Raw genomic sequence first — 20,809 nt, forward strand, 5'->3', positions numbered from 1 at the left:
TATCATGTTTGTTCAACTCCAGAAGAGGTCCAGTGTAGAGCTGTTCTTTACCCAGGTCTTTCCATGTCACAGGTGGGACAAGCTGTGACATGCAATAAAGATGTAGGTCTCATATGCAACAACAAACAACAAGGGCTTCAGCAGGAGTGTTTCGACTACGAGATTAAATTTAAATGCTGTAGGTGTCCAACACCATCAACTGCCCCTACAAATATTCCAACTTCAACACCTTCAACTACCACATATGTAGCACCTTCCAGCACAACTGAAACAATTACAACTCAGAAACCTACAACTACTACAACCTCAACACCCACTACCACAACTGAAACAACTACAACTCAGACACCTACAACTACAACAACCACTACACCCTCTACAGCCACTGAAACAACTACAACTCAGGCACCTACAACAACTACTACTGCCACTACACCTTCTACTACAACTGAAAGAAGTACTACTACCTTTCAACCTACAACAACTACTACCGCATCTGTAGAGACAGGAGAACCACCCTCTCAACCACCTACTGGGCCAGCAATTTGCCATTGCTCTCATAATGGTATAGAGTTCGCCCCTGGTAAGTTCTCATTAATAAAGACACACTTCCATCGACATTTAACTTGCAGTTGAGTCACATCCATGGCAGACATAATTGTGATTATCTTCTATACAGTATCACTGAAAAGTTTAGACACATCCTCCCATTCACCTTCTGTCTTTGAGTGCACAATATTTGGAATGCCACAGGCTTTGATGATGAAACAAGGCATTTATTTTTTCTTGCCTTCTGCCATAGCTGAATTCACTGTGAGATGGAATTAGGTAAAAAAAAAAAAAAAGTATTATGGCTAGGATTATGAGAGCAACGATCCCATTGAGTTCCATGAACATCCAAGCAACTTTATATCAACATGGCCCAAGGTTTGGGGGCGCTATGGAGCCTCCTGGCTATAATAATATTATTAATAATAATAATAATAATAATAATAATAATAATAATAATAATAATAATAACAATAATATTTACAAAAACAATAGATTTCTTGCACTGGACCGTTGGGCCCCTGGCACATTTGTACTTGGGCCCTAATTATAGCTGCAAGCAGCAATGAATGAGCCCTCGCACTCCGTGCATGTCAGATGTAGCGGCAGCCATGGTATCACTACTAGAGGTCTGTTGACACGGGTCTGAATTTTCAGGACTGTGTGAATGGATAAAATATTATTTTCTGTGTGCAGTACGTGGTGCTAGAGATGACATAGTGGAAATTGTGTATTTTAAATTGTGTATTGTGAAATATTAATGCAGCAATACATTTACTAGAGGGCAACTGACATGGATATACATTTTCATGAATATTGGATATTCCATGTTGGAGATAACAATCACTTCCTGTGTCCACTATGTAGCACTAGAGAACACCCACTACTTATACGTCATGTTGCTGTATTTCATGTGAAGATCACACCATGAAAATTTCATGTAAATCGGATGATTTACAATAAGGCTGACTTCCTCTTATCAATAGGTGGTGCTATGACTATGACTAAATATTGACATGTAGATGTGTTCAGTCCTGGACTCTTATCAAAGATAAGAAACTGTCTACGGGTAATAGAAAGTGCAGCCTAAATGACACATAGTTCATGTATGCACAGTTTTCAGTATGTCATCTCCATCGCTGCGTTCTGCACACAGGAAATAATATTTTACCCATTCGCACAGTGATGATAGTGAAATTTCAGAGACTCCAGTAGCGATACCATGGATGTGCCTCCCTCCAATGCTGTTTGCAGCTTTATTTATGATTATTATTATTATCATTATTATTATTATTCTAGTAAGCCATTGCATTTTTAAGGGGCTTGGGAATCTCGAAAACTCACAAAAATTGGCACACATGTCAATTTCTGAAGCTCTGAATTGGGATTACACAATAAAATCTAGTGATGTTGCTTTTAACACAGATATCCATGGGATATTTATAGTGCTTAATTCTGTAATATATGAGATCACATACTGTCTATGATATCTGACAGACTCATTTTCAACAATTCTCCTGTGTTTCATTTACAGGCTCCATAGTTTACAATGTGACAGACCATGATGGCTATTGTTACATAGGGTACTGCAATGATAGCTGTCATGTAGTGCCTACACACCACCCATGTAATGTAACTGGGAAAGAGTGTGCTGATGTAAATCCTCCAAGAAAGGTACTTCTTTATGTCCATTCCATACATATTTAACTTTCCTTCATGAAATTGTGTAGCAGCACTGCTCACTCTGTAAAATGCTGTGATTTCCTCTTTTTTTCCTTTAATTCCAAATTATGATTCCCTCTCATAGGATGGTGAAAGTTGGAAGGAAAGCAAGTGTCGTATAGGAAGATGTGATAATGGCAAGGTAACCTATAGCCACATACAATGTCCAACTCAGAAGCCTATAGTGTGCAAAAACAACTACCCTGCTATTGAAGTGCAGGATGATGATGGATGCTGCTCCCACTATGAATGCCAGTGTAAGTCTGACCTACTCAAATGTTGCTAGCTTGCGAAATCCTCAGGTTAACTATGCAAAATTATTTTAATTGTAACAATGTTTTGTTATGTTTTTTCATTTTACTTACATTATGCAATCCAACATCTAATGTTGGGTTGCACTTTATTTTATGGTACACTAATAACACATATCAAATTAGACAAAAACAAGAAATAATATGTTCTTTATCAGACAGTAATCAAACACAGTTATACCCTGATTAATCAATTACAAACCACATATAATACCGTGTTATACCCAAAATATTCTATATTTAGACACTATTATACCAAATTAAACTCTAATTAGAAAATGATAGATCCTAATACACTATTAGACACCATTTGACAAGATCATAGTCTAATTAGAAATCAAATAGAATGCCATATCAGATCCAAGATATGCTACAGATAGACACTATTCTACCCTTACTACCAAATTATGCTGTAATTAGACACCACATTTATTATTATATATTTTTTACTGCTTCATCGAATGTAAATTATACAAAAAGTATGAAGATAATACATTCATGATGAAGTAATGTGACACAATTATAAACCCTTTGTAACTTTTATTAACCCAGATAAATCTCACATCATTGCTAAGCTGTTAAAAACATACAATTATTAATATCTGGTTTCTAATTAGAGTATAATTTGGCATATCAGTGTAAAGTATATTTTAAATACAGCATTGTATGTGGTTTCTAGTTACAGCATAATTTAGGTGTATGGTGTCTAATTAGGGTATAACTGTGTTTGTAGTACAGCTTAGTACATCTTATTAGTGTACCGTAAAATAAAGTGCAACCAGATGTTGTATACCACATGATACCAGAAAACATGTCATTTTAAAATTTGAATATCCATATTGTATCAAGGTGTCTGCTACGGTTGGGGAGACCCCCATTATGTCACCTTCGATGGAACCTACTATGATTTTCAAGGCAACTGTTCTTACTGGCTGGTGAAAGAGATCTCGTCCAAATACAACTTCGGTGTTATAATAGATAACTACTACTGTGGTGCAGCTGATGGCTTGTCCTGTCCTAAGTCCATCACTATCTTCTACAAAAACTACAAGATCTTTATTACACAGACGGATATCAACGGCATTTTTACAAACCAGGTAATTCTCCCTTTCTCTCTTTTTAATTCAAACTCTAGTCATTATCCCAGCAACGTCTCTCATTTTTATCAGTGCAAATGCAGCCACTGCTTTGACTTATGTAGATACCTTACCTGATCCTAATTAGTAAAATTGTCCAAAAAAGGGCTTTCATACCACCACTGTAGATGCATTGAACCATGCAAAGAAGTTTGTAAAGAGTTATTTCTGACATTTATATCATGATGCTTTTTGTTTTAGATTTCTGTGAATGACAAGCCTGTATGTGCTGCATACCAGACTGGTGACTTCCGTGTCACCACCACCGGCATTGATACAGTGCTCGTCATCCCTAGAATCCATGCCAAGATTACTTTCTCAGGGCTCATGTTCAGTATCTACCTGCCCTATAGTGAATTCAGCAACAACACCCGGGGGCAGTGTGGTGAGTCCTGCAGAAATTAATAGCATCTTACTGTATTTAGAGTTTAGACATCAGTTGATTAATAACATAATAATATGTAATAACGCACATTTACAGTAGCTGAATATTTTGTGCACCTGATACTTAGAATACATAGAATCTATTGTACCTATTTTACACATTCTACATTCAGCATTTTGAATGGGAAAAAATGGCTTCTGCATAATTCCAGGGATTCAGCAGGAAAATAGCTGTTTGCTGAGTGCTGTCATGGTTTCACTACTAATGAGGGTTTCTCTAGGTACATGTAACAACAACCGGACAGATGACTGTATGTTGCCCAGTGGCAAAATTGATTCTTCATGCTCAAATGCACACGAGTGGCATACTAACAACAGTAACTGTGAAGATCACTTCCAGCCCACACCAGCCCCTCCACCTAATCCCTGCAATACAACCATTTGTGAGGTCATCAAAAGCAGGTAGGAGGAAAAGGCGTAAATAGTCATCTGTAACATAAGGTTCAAACATTTATTAGTTTGAATATTAATTTTCAGCTGTGAAATTAAGAGTTTACAAGTTCTAAAATTTGTTTTTTTGTTGTATTTTATTCATTTTTATTTTACCAATACTAAGAGACTTAAGAGTCTTTATATACAGCCTGTGGGGGGAAAAATAAGTTTTTCTAAAATCCATCAGTGATGCAGCCTGAAAGAGAACAGAAAATACTATTCCTCCTTCTTGTCATTGCTCTCCAACTCACCACTGTTTTCCCAATATTATGTCTCTTTCTGTAACTGTCCTGTCATGTCTGAAGAAAGCCATAACAAACAACTGTGTCTGAATGGCAAAAATTACTTTTATAAGTTATCTATGTTAACATAGATTACCATAGATTAATATTAGGGATGCACGATATTATCGGCACGTCATTGGTATTGGCTGATATAAGCTCTAAAATGAAATATCGGCATCGGCCCAAAATGAACATTTTCTGCCCATTATGAGAGGCCGATTTGTTGCCTTCTCCTCCACAGCCTGACGGTCCCAGTGTTTCCTCCGTAGGCTCCACTTCACTCAAGCTGCCCGTCAGACCCGCTGCTTCTTCCCACTTTAACCTGCGGAGCGTTAGCAGCAGCATGACCGGAGGCTAGCCAGCTAGCCTCTCAGCTAACCTTAGCCCCGGCTCTCCATGTGGATCCAACCGGTGCACCGAGCCCCAGTTTGTTATTCAGGTTAAAGTGGGAAGAAGCAGCGGGTCTAAAAGACAGCTGAGTGAAGTGGAGCCTGCGGAGGAAACACTGGGACTGTCAGGGTGAAACAGTCCGCGGAGGAGCTGCTATGATGGGCTGCACAGCTAGGAAACACCTTGGCTGACAGGATTTACCCATAGACTGTGGATGTACCACTCTGTTTGGAAAAAAAATCTTCTTCTTTTTGGTTTATAACAGCGGTTGGCAACGTATTAGGTGCATTACCGCCACCTTCTGCTCCGGACTTTGGACCACAGATTAAATCCTGCACATTAATCCTGTCTGTCTAATAAACTCAAAGAAAACTCTACTGCTCCACTGACTTGGCAGGTTCATTAAAGTTTTAATGCTGAGCTCCTGAACTCCAGTCTTCCTAAGTTCTTCATTCATATATTGTCTTTCCTGATCATACTTAGTACAATATATGCTTGCATGCATAATAGCCTCCTCAGCTAGCTGGAAAAAAATATGTACATATATCGGGATTGGCATCGGCAATCGGCCACAATGAGTTGGAAATATCGGCATATATCGGATATCGGCAAAAAATCCAATATCGTGCATCCCTAATTAATATAGCAAAATTACAGATTCCATCTCTGAAACTGGTTTATAAGACAAATTACATTCCAGCTTTGTTTCCAGGTAAGCAACACATTTTATTCATTTGTCTCAGGTCAATAATGTGCCATGATGCTTTCAGTTTGTGTTCAGTGACCACACTAACTATGAATACTATCTTCCCCAGTGTGTTTGAAGCTTGCCACAAGATCATTGATTACAGTCCATTTGTGAAGGCCTGTGAGTTTGATGTGTGCCACATGCACGTTAATCACAGTTGCTGCACCAGCTTGCAAGCCTATGCTGAGGCCTGTGCTGAGTCCGGAGTGTGTATTGATTGGAGGAGTGCCACCAAAGGACGCTGTGGTATGAAACTAGAATATGTAATGTGTAGCCATTATGTCAAGCACTATTACACACTGTACCAACACTGCACCAACAACATCACAGCAATAACCTCTACTAAAAACATGATGTTTATTCTCTCTTCATCATTGAATAGAATATAAATGTCCAAGTCCCAAAGTGTACCAGGCCTGTGGCGTTAATGTGGAGTCTACCTGTGATTCCTGGTACAGTAATTCACCAACACATTGTGGTTGCTCATCACAGTCAATTAATTATCATTTATTGCTTTGACTCACATACAATATCAATGTGTGGCTTTCACACACCATACTGTTGTTTCTATAGGTACAACCAGAAATTCATCTATACCATCAATGAGTTCAGCAGGATGACAAATATGAAGGTGGAGGGTTGCTACTGCCCGAAAGACACCGTCCTCCTCTCTTCCAACTCAAATGAATGTGTGCCCACCTGTGGTAAGAGCAGATAGCATTCCTGTATGGCATTTGCTACTTAAGTTGTAATTCAAACTCTTGCACTTTTTGATGGCCTGTTGTGTTCACAAAGTCAAAATTGCATTTGTTATTCTATTGTAAAATAATTTAAATAAATTAAATCACAAGTTTATGGAGACAGTAGTATCCTGTAGCGAAGAGGAAAGTGAGGGTGTAGAGGTCAGGGTAAGGAATGGGTGTGTAGTGCATTCAACTTTGATGCCATAAAACAAGGTTTGCACCTTGTCTTAAACCAACAATTAATGTTGACTGTTTTTTTTTTTACCGTAATGACAATCTTTCCCTCACTAAGTGTTTTACTAGAACTTTGCTATACTGTAGCTGACATATGGGAATATGAGAGGAATGACTAAAGAAACACTCAAAAATGCCATTACTTAATCCAGTAGACCTGTTATCAACATCTGTCAACCTGTTGCTGTAGCTGAAGTCTGAGTCTGTTTGGAAGTCTTAACCAGTAAAAAGAAGGAACATTCAAACTGACTATTCTGGAATTGAGTACAGCAACCCTTGGCTGGTACACAATGCAGTGCCTTAGCAATGGGTTAAGGACTGTTAATCTAATTTCAACAGTAAACCGATGTGTAGAATATGAGATGGGAAAATAATTTTATGTTGATGTATGACTATATGTTTTTCTCCTAATAGAAATCTGTCGACTTGCAAATGGAAAATGGAAAAAGGTAAATTATTTGTCTACAATGCCAGCCCCTTTTTACCTTTACCCGAACTGTCAACAGGCCAGTAATACATGATAATGCCTTTCCTCCTGCCACAATTCTACATTAAATAATGTGTCCTCAGGCCAATGAAACATGGATAGAAGGCTGTGAGGAGTGTATATGTGAGGAGGACACTCTGCAGGTCACCTGCCGTAGCATGTCCTGTCCAACACACCCACCAATCAGCTGTGACGAAGAAGGTCAGGTCAAAGTCACTGACACTGATGGCTGCTGTCAAAAGGAGAAGTGTGGTAAGTGGGCGCCAAGAAGTTAGCAACTCCTAGTACTGAAGTCACAGTTTTCCTCATCCTATGCATTCTGTATTTCTAAATATTGTACTGTTCTGTACTGTATTTATATATTTAATACACTGTTCTCTCATTTCCTGCTATTCCCTGCTATGTTCGGTGTTTAGATACCAGTGATCCACACAGATAGAATTTGAATGCACAGTAACTATGTCTGCACATATTTAGAACCAATGATAACCACAGATCAGAAATGGGTTATAATGGTAAGACGATGATTGATGTTTGTAATTTGATATCTGTTCACAGGTAGTATAAGTGGGACATTATACATACCATAATTGCAATGTACAACACAGAAGCAACAAACCAAAAATGACCACAACATGCTTATTTGTTGCCTGCTGTGAAAACCAAGACTCTCTTGTGTATTTCAAAAGACTTGTTTCTCAGTGAAATATCTCCCCAGTTGTTATTTTACTGGTGTGAACCTCCCTCTTTGAACACAGAGTGTGATGTGAAGCAATGCCCTGGTATGCCATCCTGTTCTGCTGGTTATTATCTAAACACCACTATGGGAGTCTGCTGTCACAAATACTTCTGTGGTGAGTGTGCTCATGTCTGTGCATGTTACTATAAATGCATAGCCAAGTTTCATTTTTGCCACTGTGATTGTTGCAGCACATTTAAAATGCATTAATTGATTGGTGCCGTTGCTTCACAGTGCCTAAAAAGGGTGTGTGTGTTTCCAACAACCACGAGTATCAGGTGAGATCTCACATCTACCACCACCATGAGAAACTGATGTGAAGTGACTAGATTACAGAAAAAATACAGAGGGCCTTTGTTTAACACATAGACTGTGGGATTGTGTAATTTTTCTACAACCAAAACCTTATTTGATCAGAAATATATGAAAGGTGTTAACATAATCTAAAATTTCTAGACTTAGTAACTGGTGGCACAGGCAAACAATTATGCTAATTGGCCATGATATATTAGAGTTACCTAAAACTTGTCATGGGAATAATTGCATTTGTACAGGAAGAAAATGTAGTCATTAACTCATATTGGTAGGCTCAGTTATGCTGCTGTATTTTGCAGGATTCCTGCAACTTACATGTGTCATTTACATTTGTCTTCCAATGCTTCCCAAAATATTTAAGAATTTCTGCACTTTATGTCCAATGGCCCACAACTAAACAAAAAACAGACAAAATGGCGACAATTCTAGGTGAAAATGGGTGAGTCCAGGAATCCAGGAAAAACGATTTTTTTTACCTTATGGTTTAAGATTTATATGACAAAACATAAAGTGCTGCACTTGATACATTGAGATCAAACGCACAAGTAACTGAGTCACATTTTGTGTATTAGTTGTGTAGTATTTTTGACATTGGCAGATATGGTTTCACTTGAATTGAGACTTATTATGAACATGAATTATCTGTGCTGACCTTCTCACCCTGTCCATCCAGGTTGGAGACCTGGTGCCCATGAAGCCATGTGATAAGTGCATTTGTAGTCACCAGATAAATGCCAACAGCAATCTGCACACTATAGAATGTCAGCCCATACCATGTGACATTCACTGCCCTCTGGTAAGACCAGTGTCTCTCCCTCCCTCCCTCAATGATGTACTTTCTCACTCACTCACACACACGCATGCACGCACACACACACACACACACACACACACACACACACACACACACACACACACACACACACACACACACACACACACACACATTTATAATTTTTTTTTTAGCTCACTCTTACATTCTTACATTCTCACTTTTTCTTTCTTCACTGATGAGCACATTCATTGGCCACGTTCTCTCCCATACATTCACATTTTAATTTTTATTAGTTGCCAGTAATGTCCTTTCAAACCTCTGTCAGATCTGCTGTGCTATTTTTCCATTCTGCTTTTATTGTCAATTCAATCATAAGTTTTAAGCATTTCCCTCCTTACTTCATATTTGCTGGCAGGAATTAGTAAGTAACAGTAAAATGATTGGAGAACACTACACATTGGATTGGAGTACCAGTCAAAAGTTTGGACACACTTTCTCATTCATTGGAATGAGAAGGTGTGTCCTGATGAGCAAAAACTACTCGGCACAAAAAATTTAAACAGGGATAATTTTACAAATCCACATATGAGAGTGTACACCAACAGATTTGTAAGTGTCAAAGGTATATTCTGCAAGCGCAGAATGGTGAGTGTCATCACTGTGTCAGAGAAGTTGTGTTAATGGATTTGGGTGAGCAGCCATGTGACCTTTTAAATCAGGATTCAAAGCTGTTCTCTCAGTTTTGAATCATACAAAAGCAACTCAAACCAAAATTCCTTGAATTTGACTTAGAAGTAAAATATCATCCTATTAGATGACATTTTCAAAATAACATCAAGCATCCTTATACTTTGCTCCACTATATTTTTATTTGTTTAAAAGAATTTAACTGTTTTAAAAATCATGGGTCTAACAGTCAGTTAAGAGAGTATTCTGCCGAAGCCTATTGGTCAGAAACCATTGTTAAGCACCTTCTCACATTCTCCGGCACTAAGCCTTTGACAAGTAGGAAACAGTGAGAGCAGATTGAAAATGAACATGGACCATATGAAAAAAAAATCCCTTCACGCACTCACCCACAGAATGTTTAAAGTGTGAATTTAGTGTTTGGTCATTTGTACATTTCCGCAAGTCTCAGCAGAGAATTTTGAGTCCTAGTACTTGACTACAAATTTGTCTTTTGACTACACACAGTTTTAGTCAGAAACTGTCTGTGACATTTTGTGTTTTGTATTGCCTCAACTGTATTGCTTCTTTGCTGCCAATGGGAATAACTAATGTAAGTAATGAAAACATGAATGTACCCCCTCCAATTATAGTTACCCGTTTGATAAAGCTATCCCATAAACTCATCAGAATATTGATGTTAACTCTATATCCAAATCCTGACATTAAATGTCCTCATCTAGAATGGATCTTGTGCTGGTTTTACATTTTTACATTTTGTTTATATGCTGAGTTTCTGTGTGTGTCTCTGTACAGGGCTATGAGTACCAGATAGTCCCCGGCCAGTGCTGTGGGAAGTGTGTCCAAACAAGCTGTGTTGTCACGCTGTCGAACAATTCAACACACACATTACAGGTTGGTATATATGTGCAATTCAAAAGTCTCAACTAATGTGTTTTGGAAAATTGTTAGCAATAAATTATTGGTGATGTGTAGAAAAACTCTGGAATATCCCTTTCAGTTTAACTGGCAGTGATACTAGATTCAGCACAAATTACCAGGAGGTGAAGTGCATCTTCATTTGATGATACTCACAAATAGAAAAACATATCAGACAAGGCAACAGGGAGGCAAAATAGCTCAGTCAAAGGCTATGAAAACCAGTCCACATATGTTTGAGGAGATGACAGTGATTCATGCAGTCCTGCCTGGGAGACTGTGTTCTAAATTGTGTTATGTTATCTATGTTATTCTTCAGCCTGGCACCATTTGGACTCCTTCTGGGGACCCCTGTGTGAGGTTTGAGTGTGTGAAGAACGGTAATCAGTTCACCACAGTTGATATCAAGACCATCTGTCCTCCCTATGACCCTAATGAATGCATACCGGTAGGTTACACACACACACACACACACACACACACACACACACACACACACACACACACACACACACACAAACCATCATCATTGTAGCTTCTTATTCATGGAAGATTTGAGTCCGTCAGGTTATAATTTCACACATACAGTAATGACATGATGGTCATGTTTCAGGTATACATAGTATGGCATGCCATCAAACTCATTAGACCCCCTGGTCTTCCCCTTGCTTTTCTGTTGTCATGGACTAAACTGTAATTTAGTTTTGTTAAATTGCTTTTTTAAAACAAAGTGTGAAAAGATTTGTCATTATTATTGTATTTGGATATTGCGATGTGTTAGATAAGTCTTTATAGCAATGCCTTGTGTTCCTCTGTATAGTTTTTGTCCAAGACATTGGCAGACTTGCCATTATGAAGAAGAGACAGATTGACATCTAACTTGCATTTAGAATAATTCCTTATGTTGGAGTTGAATCAGACACCACTGAAAAACAAAAGATGGATGATTAAAAAAGAGAGAGCTTGTGTGTTTTTCTGTGTGCAACAGCAACAGAGAAACCACAGTTTTAATTAATTGAATCTGTTCCCCCTACATAACCATGGAAATGCATTTACACACCCAGCATGTGACCACAACTTATGATATCATCCTACATATGCCTACATAGACATACATATTGCTATATTACTAGGCAGTGGTATTAGAGCTTTGCTTTAAGCGCATACACGTTAATGCACACACCCAATGAGCTTGGTGGCTTGCCATAACATAGAAGTGGCAGTAGTGTGTGCCACCTACTGTCAAATGTGAATCTCTAGAAAATAAAACATGACCCAACAGAGTACTGACGTGAATGTGTGTCTCCTACAGGGAACAGAGACCATAACACCAGATGGATGCTGTCATGCCTGTATGTATTGCCTCCAGGAGTTTTTCATATCTGCATGTTATTTACACTCCTGTGGCCTGATTACACTCATGAGGTCCATTAGAGCCTTTAAATGAGCAGAGCCATAGAGCTCTCACACTATGTTATCTTCACTCTATTATTTATCTGATAACTTCGAATTTTCAAAGTTATCAGATTGTGTTGTGATAACTTTTGTACTGTGATCTCACCAGAATGTCATGTGATCAGGTAGAGGGGAGAGCAGAGATATTTTTAGACCAGAAAAAAATTTCTAAACACATTTCACTCCCATAGTTTTAACTCCTCAAGCAACTTCAAATAATTGTTAGATGACAGGCTTCTGTGTTCGATACCCGCTCATTGCAATGCTCCTCATAATATTGCTCTTATGAACAAAGTTGCTTTAGATCTTCACCATGTACCATCATTCAGTGCGACTCAAGTGCTCTTCAACATCATTACTTTAAATGTGGATTGGTGTAAATGTTGAAGTCATCTTTTCCAGTCACATACCCCTCTTCTCATTTCTCAGTTTGTACATCCTCGATTCCTTTCCTCGTCTCCTCTCCTCGCGTCTTAGTTCCTCCCACCTGAGATGCGAGAGGAGGAGGCAGGGAAGAGACACAAGGCAGGCATTTAACAAAATGAGACATCCTTGCTTTGGAGCCATCATGTCAATTAAATATAACATGCTGCAGGGCTGCATCATCTGACCATTGTTTTGTTACAGCATACCGCTATATTTTATGATACATTGTTATATTTTATTTAACACGCACGTGCACGCACAGAGTATGTCTAAGTAGTCCAGTGGTTTAAGATCAGGCCACCTCTGTACCCCTTTCAGATCTGTAGGTTGTGAGTTTGAACCCTGTAAAGGCTAGCAGTTAGTGGAGTTGAAGGTAAAAAAATGCAGAGGCACACACCTTGGCAAATTTTATTCTTGGTAGATTTTTCAATACTATTCAACTTCCAGCAATGCAATCTAAATCAGCTTTCTGCGATCACATGCAGTTTCTACAGAAATTGCATTTTCTAGTAATCATTATTATCATTTTGTGAGAGCATGCATACTATGTTATCTTTGCTTTTGTCCAGCTTTCACAATCTTATCTTCTTTGTTCCTCAAATCTTTATTTATTGTGCGAGCTGCAAAGCAAGATAACTATGTTATCTTCGCTCTTTACTAGTGTGAATGCTTTCAGTAAATCTTTATTATTATTATTGCGTGAGAACTGTACCACAGCTCTCACAGTCTTCTTATCTTATTATTATTATTCTTCTGTATGTTTTTTGACCACTACCTACACCTACATACTTACAGAATCCATTCATATCACAAAACTTTTTAAGTTTTTACTGGACATTTTAAGGACATTACTGCTGTTGAGACTTAGTAGGAGCAGTTTTGGTTATTAGCAATAATCAACAATTATTAAAAATAACTACTAATTATTAAAAATCAGTTATTTGTGCAAATTAATAACAACAGGGCACCACCCTGAGATCAGGGACCAATAACCAAACCAGTCTCAAAAAGTGTGTTTTTCCAAGAATGTCAACATCTGAGAGATATTAACATTACAGGATGAACAGTGAAAGTATGAATTAGAGCACTGACCCCGTCACCAAGCTGTTATCACAGTATGTATGCAAACAATCACAGGAAACTTCTCTCCAAATGCACAACAGAATTAATTAACATTAGTAGTATCAATTACAAATTACTAACACTTCAATTAATGAACATCTATCGTAGCTAGTTACAGCTACAACTATCCAACACAAGCAACAATAAACAACAGTGGTTATAAACAGCAAGACAACATACAGCACTAACAGAGATGTGTGTGTGTGTGTGTGTGTGTGTGTGTGTGTGTGTGTGTGTGTGTGCAGGAGGGGTGTGAGACGCGACAGTTCCAAGATGGCAGGCGTGACTGCAAGATAGATAGAGAACAGAGACAATCTTTAGTAGCGTCTGCCGGTTGAACACGTGTCTCTAACAATAGGATAATTTGGGGACAGAGCTGAGCTCTGTAACTGAGTTATCTGCTCACCAAATGTGTGTGTGTGTGTGTGTGTGTGTGTGTGCGTGTATGTGCGTGGTTAGTGGGAGAAAGGAGGTGGAAGCACCAAGGAACAAAAGATCTCAGGGATTGTGAGAAGTGGCACTTGCTTTTATTTTCATAGACGTGGAGTGTGAATGTCCTTATTTGCCAGCCACGGTCTGATTTCAACAAATAAAATGCAACCTATGGTCTCATACACGATGGCAAGCTAACACAAAGAGTCCAAGCAGTTGGACAAACACAAATACAGCAATGATACTTTCACAGCATTCTCAGCAGCAAAACTGGGCTTACAGTCCCAGGGTGTGATTATATATCAGGTCACAATGAGATGTTATTCCCTCTCAAAATGTTGCTCCTTTCTGCTCCAGGTGTTCGGAAGAATCAATCATGCAGTGTGTCCACCACTACTGTGTACCTGGAGAGCGAGGGCTGCCACTCCAAAGACCTGGTCAACGTCACATCTTGTAGTGGAGCGTGTGGTACCTTCACCTTGTGAGTCCCCACTTATCATCAGTGTCATGGATAATTGTTTTATCTCCAAATGAATGTTTCTGTTTTCTGAGATTTTAACGACATTATCTATGATAGAGGTTTATATCACTTTAAAGGGGCACAGCACCAATTTAGTATTGCATTTCCATTAAGCTATAGGAATTGTGAGAGACAGATTAATATTGTTAATGCTGTATCTTACGCTTCTCATAATGCAGCTCCATACTGTTTATCAGACCCTCCTTGCTGTTAAATGCCCATGTGTTTGATACTTCACAACCTCAGACTGTATCACCGAGCCAGTTCTTGCACTTCCAGTTGCTGCCGCTCATGTGTTTACTCTCATGTTTACTCTCGTGTCTCTTGTCCTTGGTTATTGAAAATAATTTCCCAACTGACCACTGATTTTGGATTACGGAAAAAAAGAGCGATATATATTTTTATAGGTCAGTGAAAACATTTTATTGTTCCAGACTTTCTATTTCCACTCTGGTTTTAAAACAGAGCTTCTAACAAATGGAGAGATTGTTTACAACATGGATGATTTTACACTCTGATTCCATCGCTGCAGCTCAGAATAACATGAGACAACTGTGTGATGATAACTAGAAATAAAAACAAAATATTGTCTTTTATTAGAAAAATAATCCACACACTGTTAATTGGCTCCTATGATTATAGATAGACCTCATCAGTCATTAACTACTTTTCCACTCTTTGTTTCGGTAGCGGAAACAATCTGGCTGCAGTTTGTTTTTTTATGTACATATGTACATATTCAGGATGGTTTCTTCATCATCCAACTAAATAGCAAAAAATACTCTCTCTGTATTTAAGTCATATATAATAATTCCTAAATGTATTTTAAGTATTTAATTTAATGTATTTAGCCTACTTTTAATATGTGGAAATTATTTCTAATGTTTCTACATCTTCTTATTCTGTTATATGATTACAGGCTCATTTACATTTCACTTGGTTGAATATGACTTTTTGCTGTCTCTTAAACAGAAGTTTTCCTGCAGGTACTTGGTATCACTGTTCATCTCATATCATGAAGTATTTCATTCATGGTTCTGATGATGTCTCTCATAATTAACAACCCCGCCTCTTTCACATAAACGCGGTCGTAGCTGGATAGGAAAACCCCGGGTTGGTTGAGCTAGTTGATAACTATCTTCGTAGTACTGGTGAAGCCAGATAACGAAAAGATATCCTAGGTATGTAGAATTTGCTTCGTAGTACAGGTCTCTGGTTGGCTGATTTGGAGCAGTACATGCGGATGAACGACATCATAGTCACCGGGCTGCATTATTGGAAATGGATCTAGAAAGTCAAGTTACCCTCACTATTTTGTTGATGATGATAAGACCATAAATAATATGGATATGTGTTAGTAACATGGATATGGTTAGTGGTTTAAATAATTCTTTGTGTGGGACCAATTGGCAGAAAAAAATCAATGAACCAGAAACAACCAAAGAGGGGAATGATGATGATTAGGGGGATAGAAATGCAAGTTCAATGTTTCTTAGAGCAGTAGAGGAAAAGGAAATCATGGACATTATAAGCAAATGTAAGAACAAAAATTCTACTGACTGGAGTGTAATTGATATGACAATAATCAAGAAGTCATTGAAGGAATTGCAAAACCACTAACTCACGTCTGTAACTCGTCTCTCCAAACTGGTAAATTTCCAAGCAAAATGAAAATCGCAAAAGTAATACCATTATATAAAACTGGGGATAGACACCGCTTCACAAATTATAGGCCTGTTTCTTCACTTTCCCAATTCTGCAAGAAATTAGAAATGCTCTTTACTGAAAGACTAGACAATTTCATTGAGAAGCACAAATTGCTGACTGACAGTCAGTATGGATTCAAAACAAACAGATAAACATCTTTGGCGCTAATTTAATTATTGAAGAAATTACTAATTGTATAGACAAAAAACAGTATGCAGTGGGAGTTTTTATAGATCTAAAAAAAGCTTTTGATCCCATTAACCATGATATATTACTGCTACTACTACTACTGAATTGGTTGAGAAGCTACTTAAGAAACAAGCAATAACTTGTAAAGATAGGTGAGCATAAATCAGCATGTATGGATATTACTAGTGGAGTCCCTCAGGGGTCAGTATTAGGAAGTATCATTACATCGCTATCTCCATCTCTCTCCTCCACTGTTACGTCTATCAGCAGGTATCAATGAAGGGAGTCACATCCACCTCCTACATGATGCACATTTCCTTATTTAGACATCACTCCCGGAGTTGGGGGTGTTCCTCAGAGATAAAGCTGAGCTATTGACACACCTAAAGTGCTCCCAAGTGACTCTCCATAACCTGTTGTTCCCCTTCTCCTTTCCAGAAAGTTAGGTTGTAAAAAATAGGCAATAAATGAACACGTTACACAGTGTGCTGTCTCTGCATTATGGGTGTATAAATAGGCAGAGTTCTGTCTGCAATGAGGCAATGAGTAAAGTTTTAGCTCAGTAGTCAGTGCAGTCATCTATGATCTGGGAGATTGCAGTTCAAGACCCGGTGTGGGAGCTTCCTTTGCAAGGTAGTTTATTCATGAAAACTTATTGTTACATTTTAATTTTCTAAAAAAAAAAAAAAAAGCATAATGAAAACAAAAACAGGCCTTTTTAAGCCTCTTTCCACTTTTATTCGAATAAAAATACAAATACTTTTGCTGTCTCAAGAAATACAGATACAAATACAAATACTGGGCCCTCTGCACATCCCTAGTCAGTATTATGCCCCAAATTGTTCTTTTTGTACATAAATGATATATGCAGAATATCAGAAATATTGAAATTTGTTTTACTTGCAGATGACACAAATATGTTTTGCTCTGGGGAGAATTTACAACAGCTTTTGGAGGTGATCACAACAGAAATTATCAAATTAAAACAGTGGTTTGACATAAACAATTGTCATTAAATCTGAACAAAACAAAGATTATGTTGTTTGGAAATTGTAAAATAAGCACTCAAGTTCAAGTGATGACAATGTCAATATAGAAAGAGTATATGAAAATAAATTTCTAGATGTGATATTAGAACACAAAATCTGCTGGAAAATAGGATATGTTCAAGTAAAGCTGGCAAGGAGCATTACAATACTAGGAAAAACAAGGCACATTCTGGATCACAAAGCGTTGCACACTGTTCACTTGTATTGCCATATCTGAGTTACTGTTTGGAGGTATGGAGGAACACCTACAAAAGTTTTATTGGTACCCTTGCACTTTATTAAATTAATGCACCATTTGCCCTGAACAGTGTTGAAATTAAAAGATATTTTATGATCAATGCATGTCTATGTTTGGTTTGCAGTGGAACAAAACAAAAAAGTCGTGAAAATAACTGAATTTATGCTCATTCTACAAAGACATTCTAAAATAGCCTGAGCAAAATTAATGGTAACCTTTAGAAGTTGTAAGAAATAATTGATTTGTAGTGATACTTTAAGCTATTTTAATTAGTATCACAGGTGTTTTCAATCTTATAATCATTCATGTAGCCAGTTTAAAAGAAGAAAATGACTCCCTCTGCTGTTTTGCCACTGTGTGCATCACATTGAACATGAAAAACAGAAGGAAAACTAGAGAGTGGTCTGAAGACATTAGAAAAAAGGTAATAGCCAAGCATGGTCAACGTAAAGGTTACAAGACCATCTCCAAAGAGCTTGATGTTCCTGTGACCACTGTTGCCAATATTATTTAGAAGTTTACGGCCCATGGAACTGTAGCCAACATCTCTGGACGTGGTCACAAGAGGAAAATTGGAATATTGAACAGAAGGATTGCTCAAATGGTCGAGAAAGAACCAAGGAAAACTTCAATACAGATCAAAGATGTTCTTCGAGTTCAAGGTACAATAGTTTCAAGTAGCACTATCCGTTGCCGTCTGAATGAAAATGGGCTCCATGGTAGAAGACCCAGGAAGACCCCACTTCTAAGAGGGAGACACAAAAAAGCCTGACTGGACTTGCATGCATGTTCACAAGCCACAGTCCTTCTGGGAGAATGTGCTTTAGACAGATGAAACAAAATTAGAGCTTTTTGGTAAATCACACCAAGCCTATGTTTACAGAAGAAAAAATGAAGCCTTCAAAGAAAAGAACACCATGCCTACCGTACTGCTATGAGTCCTGATCTGAATTTCATTGAACATCTGTGGAAAGAGCTGAAACTTGTAGTCGGGGGACAACACCCCTCTAACTTGAGAGAACTGGAGCAGTTTGCTCAAGAAGAGTGGGCTGAACTATCAGTGGAGAAGTGTAGAAACCTTTTTCAGGGTTACAGAAAGCGCTTGACTGCAGTTATTGCCTCCAAAGGCTGTGCTACAAAATATTAAGTTAAAGGTACCAAAATTTTTGGCCATGCCATTTTCATTTGTTTTATTGTATTAAATAATATGTTAAGTTGTAAATCAAAAGCAAAGTTTTAGTTATATTCAATGTGAAATAAAGAATGATAGATACTATATACTTCTGTCAGTTTCGACTTAATACAGAGAAAATTTAGTTGTTTTTTTTTTAAAAAAGGTGGAAGGGTACCAATATTTCTGGCCATGTCTGTAAGTTTATCGTTTATTTAATTTCATTGTTATTCTTATTTTGTTTTTATCTTGTTCAAAATAAATATAATATATTTAATATAACATCATCATTGGGGTTATTTTCTCAGACTTGTCAAAGCTCCTCCAGAGCCACAAAGACATAATTATAACTGTTTTCAAAGGCTCAGTAGTACTAACCAGGAATAGTAAGATTCCACAAATTGTTGTCTCCCTTTAGAGCATCAGAAATGAATAAGACTGATATTACAGATTTAGAAAAGTTTTGCTCACTTCCTGTATCAATGTGACTTTAAGGGTTCATATCAGATCTTGACCTGATTGAGGAGCTTTCCAAACTTAGTAGCTCTGTAGTTCTTAAATCTTTCCTTGTTACCTTCTTTATTTCTCACCCCCCTCTTTTTCTTTTGTCTCTTCTCTCAGCTATTCTACCAAAATGAGATCCTTGCAGCACACCTGCTCCTGCTGCCAGGAGTTGACCACATCTGAGCGCCAGATTCAGCTCTCCTGCCCAGACAACACAGAGGTCACATACACTTACATGCACATCGATTCCTGTGGGTGTCTCAAGACAGAGTGCTCTGTGTTTGGCCACAGTCAAATGGCGACAACTCCCTCTAGTGTGAAGTCTCGTCGACGCAGGAGATAAGGCAAAAGCCAAGACTAGCATATGTATTGGTAACTTAAGTAATGAGCATTTATAGGATAGAATTTATGGGAGCATCATTGAATAGACATAATTGTATCAGTGTCTATTTCATCTGCATACATACTTCATATATTTATGTCTAATGTATTAGAGTACTTAGTTTAAGCTTGATAAGATTATAAATACAGAAAGATCTCATTAATAAAGCTTATAGCTGCAAGCTGAGCATGTCTGTTTTTATTCGTGGAGTCTTACTGCATGTGCAGCATGTGTGTGAGTGAGTGTGTGTAGCTATTGAAATTTTGTTTCACTACAACTTTCCTCTAAAACTAATCAAATTTAGGGCCAATCAAACCTCCACAGTAAACATACATTTTAACTGATTTAAAATTCATGAATGACTGTCATGTCACCATCTGTTTTTATGAATAATTTTATGACTGCATTAGTTCGAGATAGATTACAGCATATTTTTCAGACTTTAATGGCAAGTTGAAAGAAAACAGGTTGAGCTTTTCTTTGCTGGGCACATTATTAACTTGGATTTCATTTTAATGCTGGATGCATGTTAGGAAATGAAACCAGGATTATTCATATTTATTTTTAAGGTTTGTTTTTTGTTGCATATTCTTGATAAATGCACCAATATTTTTGAAGATCTTATTTGTTCTTGAAATGAGTTCTTTGAGCAGTAACTAACCTGTAATTTTTGAAAAACACAGATTTTCTCATTAAAAGG

The 20,809-nt window shown here is 37.7% G+C and overlaps 1 protein-coding gene across 1 annotated transcript; it reads left to right on the top strand.

The window, feature by feature from the left end:
• The first annotated feature begins 917 nt into the window (after nucleotides 1-917).
• On the top strand, nucleotides 918-20,172 carry LOC121896246 (intestinal mucin-like protein). Its single transcript, XM_042410013.1, has 19 exons — nucleotides 918-927; nucleotides 2,084-2,223; nucleotides 2,357-2,528; nucleotides 3,432-3,679; nucleotides 3,920-4,103; nucleotides 4,384-4,564; nucleotides 6,084-6,262; nucleotides 6,399-6,468; nucleotides 6,590-6,720; nucleotides 7,408-7,442; nucleotides 7,564-7,732; nucleotides 8,239-8,334; nucleotides 8,454-8,497; nucleotides 9,208-9,330; nucleotides 10,792-10,890; nucleotides 11,234-11,362; nucleotides 12,227-12,266; nucleotides 14,707-14,830; nucleotides 19,845-20,172. Exons 1-19 carry the CDS (start codon nucleotides 918-920, stop codon nucleotides 20,068-20,070), a joined length of 2,400 nt encoding a protein of 799 aa, XP_042265947.1. The 3' UTR covers nucleotides 20,071-20,172.
• Nucleotides 20,173-20,809: the final 637 nt, after the last annotated feature.

The sequence above is a fragment of the Thunnus maccoyii genome, chromosome 1 (assembly GCF_910596095.1).
Source record: "Thunnus maccoyii chromosome 1, fThuMac1.1, whole genome shotgun sequence".
Classification (NCBI taxonomy): Eukaryota; Metazoa; Chordata; class Actinopteri; order Scombriformes; family Scombridae; genus Thunnus; species Thunnus maccoyii.